Source organism: Leptonychotes weddellii, unplaced genomic scaffold, assembly GCF_054177405.1.
Source record: "Leptonychotes weddellii isolate Sample4059 unplaced genomic scaffold, ASM5417740v2 HiC_scaffold_9670, whole genome shotgun sequence".
Classification (NCBI taxonomy): Eukaryota; Metazoa; Chordata; class Mammalia; order Carnivora; family Phocidae; genus Leptonychotes; species Leptonychotes weddellii.
In genome coordinates, this window is record NW_028068815.1 from 1 (window position 1) to 7927 (window position 7927).

At 45.9% G+C, this 7927-nt stretch overlaps 1 protein-coding gene across 3 annotated transcripts; it reads right to left on the bottom strand.

The window, feature by feature from the left end:
* Positions 1 to 13: 13 nt before the first annotated feature.
* On the bottom strand, positions 14 to 7921 carry LOC102747419 (acyl-coenzyme A synthetase ACSM2A, mitochondrial). Of its 3 annotated transcripts, XR_014142780.1 has the most exons (6): positions 6128 to 7921; positions 5087 to 5214; positions 4866 to 4965; positions 3633 to 3752; positions 892 to 1286; positions 576 to 644 (listed from the first exon to the last, which is right to left on the bottom strand). XR_014142780.1 is itself a non-coding variant. In XM_081811707.1 (5 exons), the coding sequence occupies exons 1-5, from the start codon at positions 6263 to 6265 to the stop codon at positions 540 to 542; spliced, it is 591 nt and encodes a 196-aa protein (XP_081667833.1). In that variant the 5' UTR covers positions 6266 to 7921; the 3' UTR covers positions 14 to 539. The 3 variants fall into 3 exon arrangements, 2 of the variants coding, with proteins under 2 accessions (XP_081667833.1, XP_081667834.1); XM_081811707.1 differs by lacking the exon at positions 892 to 1286 and having other exon boundaries at positions 14 to 644; XM_081811708.1 differs by lacking the exon at positions 576 to 644 and having other exon boundaries at positions 657 to 1286.
* Between the last annotated feature and the right edge of the window lie 6 nt (positions 7922 to 7927).

Sequence of the window (7927 nt, forward strand, 5' to 3'; positions counted from 1 at the left end):
CACTCCCGCAACCCTCAGTTTGTTTCCTGCAATTAAGAATTCCTCATATCAGTGAGATCATATGATACATGTCTTTCCCTGTTTGACTTATTTCACTCAACATAATACCCTCCAGTTCCATCCACGTCGTTGCAAATAGCAAGATCTCCTTCCTTTTGATGATTTATTGAGCTTTTTTATTTCCTCCTTCCCTCCCTTCCTTCTTTCTCTCCCTTCCTCCAATTTTCTTTCCTCCATCCCTCCATCCCGCCTTCCTGCCCTCCCTCCTTTTTGTTCCTAATGGCTTTCTTTTGCTGTTTCATTCTTTCTCTAATTTTTCTTTCTTTTTTTCTCTCTTCCCCTCTTCTTTCCTCTCTCTCATTCCCTCCCTTTCTTCTTTCAACATCTAATATGGCAAGATTTTGTGCTAATAACCAGGGAAAGACAGAAATCAGTTGTCTTGTCATAAGGAACCTCATATCCCCAGGGGAAGGCAAAAGGCCCGAAGGGAAATGGAAGTAAGTAGAAGTACTGCACCCAAAGGGATGCCCGTGCATGTGTCACTGGGCCACAGCTTGCCTAGATGTCTTCCACTCCTTGTCTCGAAGCTTCTTCCGCTGGATTTTCCCTGTGACAGTCTTGGGCAGTTCTGAGACAAACTCCACCTGTTGGGAAAAGTTAGTCCAGGGTGGGCCATCTCTAACCTCGGTGGGGTTGGATTTTTCAGAAGAACTGCTATAGGGTGAGAAAAAGCTCTTGAGGCAGAGGCTCCAGGTGAGTGAGGACTGAGCCTGGAATACTCCCAGGGCAGCCCCTAGGCAGTAAGAAGCTTTGGAAAGTGCTCTGGGACCAAGGCAAGAAGAGAATGGCTGGAATGGGACATAAAGGTCTAATCAATGGTGTTTGACATACCCTAGGACAGGGGAGAAGCAGCACAGTAAACACGACATGACGCAGTCCTCAGACACCTGAGCTTTGACATCAGACTCCCTGGGCTGCAGTCTCTCCTCTACCACCTGCCTGGCTTTGGACAGGTCACTTGGCTTTTCTGAGACAGTTTCCCCACTGAGTTAACTGGAGGGCAGCAACAACTTTGTTGGGTTATTTGAGGATAAAATGAAATTATGCAGGCTAAATTCTTGATGGGTAAACACTAGAAAGGTAAACACTCAGAAATATTAGCTGTGGTTATTAACTTGGACTACAGACAGTAAATATTTAAGAGTTAGGAAACCTGACTTTGAATTCCAGCTCAGTCATTTCCTGCTGGCAGAACTGTAAAATCTCTCCAATTTCATCTTTCATATCTGTGGGGAAAAAATGTTTGACGTCGAGGACCCCTCCATCTCTAATATTCCTGAATCCTAAGATATGGACGATGAAGACAGTTCACTGAGACTTCCTGTTACAAGGCTCGGCTTGCCAGGGCACTGGTCTAGGACTCAGATGGTCATGGGTTTGATAAAAATAATAATAATAGGGATACCAATATAGAAAAAGTTATCTTCTTAAAAGCTGATGTGGGGGTCTTCCACAGGCAAGACTGGACTTTGTCGAGGAACAGGTTTGTTAAAAATCACAGTGGAATGAAGCAGGGACTGGCAAAATCCAGCTCTCCTCCTATGTTTGTAAAGGAAGTTTTATTTCAACACAGCTACACTCATTCATTCCCAATGGTCTCTGGATGCTTCAGCACTACAAGGCCGAACTGAGTAGATGGAGGGTAAAGGGTGTAGATAGAGGGTAAAGAGAAGCCACAGGGGAGATCTAGGAAGTGTTTGGTCTCAGGAAGGAGGGAAGAAATAGAAAGAATGCTGCCGAAAGCATTCTAGGGGAGAGACTTTTAAAAAGAGACACATCTATTGAGTAATATAATGTTATATTGTAGATCCCCTGGGTCCTCCAAAATATTCAGTTACAACTCGAAATTCATAATATTTTGGGTGATTAGAGTTCTAGTTTCCTTTTAAAGTACTTATTAAATGCTTATTATATGCTAGTCTTCTGAGTGCCTTATGTCTTACAAATATTAGTAACTCTTCTTAGTAACAACCTGGAAAGGGGTAACACCATTTTCCCTATTTCACAGATAAGGAAACTGAGGCACAGAGAGATTGTTAAGTAAGTGATGAGGATGAATTTGGAATGCAACTGTCTAATTCCAGAGACTGTGCTATATTGACTGCCTCACTATGAGTTTGAGGCTGAAAGTCTATGTGGTGGACTCTCTGATGTGCTGCTCAGAGCCCCCTACAAGAATGATTTAACCCTCCCACCCCCCACCCCCCACTGCCAGACTGCTGCAGCCAAGGAGAGCTGCCCTTCCCAGGGCCACATTCCCATCCCAGCACAGCCTGCATCCAAGCCTGATTGACATGGGGCTATAAAGCACCCTCCCAACCTTGCCTGTAGCTCAGGAAATTCTGAAAGGTTGTCCTAGCTGCAGAACTCCCCATGGGGTTGGCTGAAGCCCCCTGGTGAGACTACATCACAGTGCACCTTCACCTTCTGCCCAATCCTGCCCCCTTCTCTTCCCTTCCCTTCTCTTTCTTTCCCCAGTTGTTGATCCCAAAGCACTCCCTAATAAACCTCTTGTATGTTAATCTCCTTCCCAGAGTCTTTTTCTCAGAAAATCCGTCTATGACAATTAGCCTGTGCTAACAAAGCATCAGTGAACTTCTGGGTTCTGTACACATCTCAGTAGCTTTAGGCTTAACATAGTTGCTCTCATCTCTACCCGAGACTCAGAAATATAGATTTTTTTCCTTTCCCCTGGGGCAAGCTCCTATCTTGTACCCACTTCCAAAAACTGGGTCCCCCTTCAGTGTCAACTTCCATGCCTTAGTTCCCTGCCCCAGAGCGAAAACAGGTAGAGCAGATTCTATGCTTTTTGCCTTTTCTGGTAAGAGCACTTCCATTTTCCTGTGGGAAGCCACCCTCCTCCCCTTCAGTCCATATCATAGGTATAGAGCAGTCTTCTCTCTGTCTTTCCTGCACATGACCCAGAACTGGCCAATCAGAATGTTCCATCACCCTGGTTCTAGGGATTATTTAATGATGGGCCCATGACCTAAATTGGTCCAATGAGAATCAATCTGAACACTTTTGCTGGTGCCTTTGGGGGGAAAGATGCTCTTTTATTACTGCGATTTACTAAATTGCTAAAAACCTGTGTTTGGAGCTGCTGGTGGCCATTACAAAGGGGGAGCATTTTAAGAAATGAAGACAATACAGAAAGAAGGTCAAGGGGTGAAAGAAGCATCCCTGACTACATCATTTGAATGCCTGGTACCAGCCACAACTAAAGCTGCCCCCACCCCTGGACAACTGTGCAAGCAATAAAGTTCGTGTTGGATTTCTGTTGCTGACAACCGAATGAATCCTGAATAAAAATAGTGAGACCCCAATGCAGAGAGTAGGAATTTGGTGAGGTATTGACTAGAACTTATTCCCATGGGAGCACGCAACTTTCAATTCAAAGCAAGCTAAAGGCTGAGGCAAAATTTCAAGCCTCCAGATAGCTCCTGGATGGTCATAATCAGGCAGAACTTTGGAATTATAGGCCTCATCCAGAGACTGAAGAAGAGAAATACAAGAAGAGAAATAGCTCTCCTTCCTCAAGTTGGGGGAACAAGGGAGCTCAAAGGTCTCACCTTCCTTGGATACTTGTATGGGGCTGTTACTGACTTCACATGCTCCTGCAGCTCCTTGGTGAGCTGGTCTGGGTCATCGGACAGAAACTGGGGGGCCAGGACCACAAATGCCTTCACCACCTGCAGCAAAGATGAGGGCCAAGAGAGAAGGGATCAGTGTGTTGTTATCTCTTGGAATAATGCAGAAGCAGGGTTAAGGCTTCCAACACAGCTACCCCCTTTATATCTCCTCAACTGTGCCTCCAGATATCTAGGTGAGAGAAAGGGAGACAGTAGTGATAACAATGGCTAAGGTCCCAGCTCTCTCTCAAGTGGCTTATTGGATGGGCAGGTAGGACTGTAAATTGAAACCACTCCCACCTCATATCCAGGGATAATAGACAGTGATAGGGAGAAACTCCTTATAAGAGAAGAGCAAAAAATAAAGACTGGGATCATAAATCTAAATGATTTGTTTAACCAATCCAAACTACACTTTGTACATCTATAAAAGGGTGATCCAATTGTCATACTTAATTCATGGGAAATAAAATGAAATCATATATAGCAAGCCTTAGCTCAATGCTTGGCACAGAGGGATTTTCAATAGGGGATCCCTTTGGGCCTCCCTTGCCTAGTGGCTCCTGTGATTTCCATGCTGATATGGCCCATACCTGCCAGAGATAGGATGTTATTCAACTTGTACCCTGTCAAAATGTACTTGGACATTAACTCGCACCTCTGTACCTTACCTTTCTCTACACATATACCAAGTTCTGTTGGACTCCATCTGGGCCTGTTTCTATAACCCTAGCATTAAAGGGGTCTTTCTTCTTCCTTATATTCTCATTGTAAAGCCCATGGCTCCGGGGCTCTATCTCTTGCCTCAAATCCCTCCTCTGTTCTGGTCAGGAATCAAATTCTGATTCAAATGCCAACCAGCAGAATGGACGGAATCCCTGTGGCCTCATAATAATAGACCACATATGGTGCTTGCTGTGTACCAGGCCTTGTTGCAAGCACGTTATGAATATTAACACAGTCATTTCTCACAATAACACCTCATCTTACAGATGGGAAACTGAGGCTCAAAGAGGCTGAGTAACTTGCCCAAGGTCACACCGCTGGTAAGCGGCAGGGCTTTCCAGCCCCCAGATTCCATGATCTTAACCACCGTGCAGTGTGCCCTTGTCTCCAAAATCTGCACACCCCACCTCCCACCCTTGCACCTCCAGGCTGCTGCTCCCATGTCACCTCTCCTCGGACAGGGTCCGGGCTGCTGATTACAGCTGTCTCAACCACAGCAGGATGCTCCATCAGGGCATTCTCCACCTCTGAAGGTCCAATCCGGTACCTGCAGAAGAGCCTGTCTTTCAGAGAACACTGGACACGCAACCTCTAGGCCAGCCTAAAAGTTCAGAGCCAGCCAGAATAAAGATCCGGGTTACCCTTCCCAGCCCAGAAACCAAGCTCACCCGCTGGAGTTAATGATGTCATCTGCCCGCCCTAGGTACTGGAAATAGCCATCTTGATCCTTGATTGCCCGATCTCCAAGGATCCAAAAATCTCCTCGAATGTTGGCTGCTGTCTTCTCAAGATTGTCCTAGTGACCATAGCAAGTCATAGTCACTGTAACTGCAAAGCTGAACTCCTCTGCCCCAGGGCTGGCAGGAACAGATGTGTAGATTGAACAACTTCACATGATGATCTTGCCCTGGACCTGCCAAACTCAGCCCTCAGATGGACCTGGAACTTTCTCCTTTATTTCAATTATTGTACCCAGTGTCTCTCACCTACTCCCCAGGGTCCAGTCTGATGGATAATATTGATGCATTTATTCACCTATGCTCTAGGGCATTACCTTGTAGTAAGCACACAGTAAATGGCAGCGACTATTAGCACTGCATTTATCATTTAAGTGATTATTTCATCATCTTGGTATCAGAAGGTGTGTGTTTGAGGTCTTCCCTGTCCATTTTTTCAATAGTAGCGGTCTTGGCTGACTCTTATAATCTGACTTCACCATCCATCCTCACCTGTACAGCAAGGCGGTTGGAAGTAAGGATCATCTATTTCTAACATTCCAAGGTATGAAGATAGGGATGCTTTCAACTATATGGTAAGTCTCAATGTCATGTCTAACATGGCTCTAAAGGAAATTGATGACATAGAGCAGGGGAGAGATACTTGGAGAGGGGCAGAGTTGCCCTTGGGAGAGTATTGCTGTATGTAGTATGGGGGCAATAAATTTTTTTGGCATGAAACAGTTTTTGGGGGGGTGGAAAAGGGTAATGGGAGAAAGATTAATTCTTCAAAAGGAATCTTAGGGGTAGGTTAAGGATGGCAGGGATGAATACCCAGTTTTTTCTCTCTGCAAAGTGCCCATTCTTGGAACACCCCTTGTCCCATGTCCTGTCATGGTTTACCTCTTGGGAGGTACATAACTTTGCCCCCCACCATCCCTCTCAGAGTCCACTATCCCCACAGGGAACAGAGGGAAGGAGTGGGTTCCTTACCACATAGCCAGAGAAGATGCCTATAGGCCTGATGGGCTTTACGCGGATGCCCAAGTCTCCCTCCATGCCAGGGGGCAAGACCTTGCCCTTGTCGTCTAAGACCTGAAGGAGGAAGCAGATAGGAAGAAGATTCTGCATAACAGGAGGTGGCTGGAGTGAAGAGCTGAGCTGGTCTGACGGAACACCCTCTTGCTCCAGTGGTGACTGAAAACAAGAACCAGAAACCAAGGAGAGCAAAGAATTTTACACCTCAACTTCTAATCCATCTGCCTGGGATGGATGAGGTAAAGCCCCCTATGGAGACTGGACCAGATGAGCTTGGGAAGAATCTTCTGTCTGCAGGAGCTCAGTAAATGTAATAGCCTCCTATAATAGCCTCATTATCTTTGAGGGCCATGAACTTGAACATCAGACAGATCAAAACTCAAAGTATGCCCTGCTACCCTACCAGTTGACTTTGAGCTGCCTGAGCTCTATGTTTCAGTGCCTTCATTTGTCTTAACAGGGATGATAACAGCTTATGTCACAGAACTGTATGAGAATGAAGGAAGATATTTTTTTAAAAGGTATTTCTAGTAGTCGGGGGAGGGAGAAGCAGGCAATTAGAAATAACACTGAATAGAGTATAAGTTGTTATACGTCAAATACATATACCCATGCACATAACCATAGATACAAATTCTATCTCTTAGAATTTAGCCCAATGAAATAATAAGGGAAAAGAGCAAAATTTTAGCTAAGACATCTTGCTTGTTGTTTTTACTAGTGAAACTTTTGGAAATCATCCAATGACCAATAAAAGGCATAAAGAGTAGTGGAGCCATACAATCTACTACTATATAGTCATTAAAATTCATGTTGTAGGTAGGTATTATTTGACCTGGAAAGATGGTCATCCAAGATTGTTCAAGATAAAAAAGTTACAAAATGATATGTCAAGATTCACCCTTATTTTTCAAAAATGCATATATTTATAGAAATGGCTAGCTACTTAATTTGCTGGCTATTCAAAGTGGTTTTCTCTGGATAAGAATATGAGTAATTTAGGTTGGGAGCAAGATGGCGGAGGTGTAGGAGATCTGGATTTTGTCTGGTCCCAGGAATTCAGCTGGATAGGGATCAAACCATTCTGAACACCTACAAACTCAACAGGAGATCAAAGAAAAGAATAGCAACAACTCTCTGAACAGAAAAGTGACCACTTTCTGGAAGGTAGGACGTGTGGAGAAGTGAATCTGAGGCGATATTTGGGAGGGTAGATGGCGGGGGAGGAGGCCTCCGTCAGCCGCTTCTGGCAAGTGATAGAGCAGCGGAGCACAAAATTGGAACTTTTAGAAGTCGGCTCCACTGAGGAACATCGCTCCAGTGGCTAAGCGGGGGGTGGAACCCTAGCTGGGACAGTGTGGTCTCAGGACCCTTGAGGTCACAGAAAGACTGGGGGTGCCTGAGTGTGGCAGAGCTCCCAGGTATCGGAGCAGATAAGCCGGCTGCAGAGACAGAGCCGAGGCGCGGGCTCTCAGCTCGGGGTTGTCATAAACCGTGATCCATGGCACAGTCGGGCCCCTGCTCCTCCAGCAGGGACCCAACAAGCGGCAGATATGGGGAGACTCCCCTTCCTCCCCGGGGAGGAGCGGTGCAGGAGCACACCGCAGGGATCTGCTGGGTTTGGAGACTCCACATGGGGTCGTGTGCTAGAGATAGAAACACTTGGTCACAGGCCGGGTGAGCATGGAGGGCGGCTGGAGACCAGGGAGAGAGGAGTGACTGACTGCTTTTCTCTGGGGGCGCACTGAGGAGTGG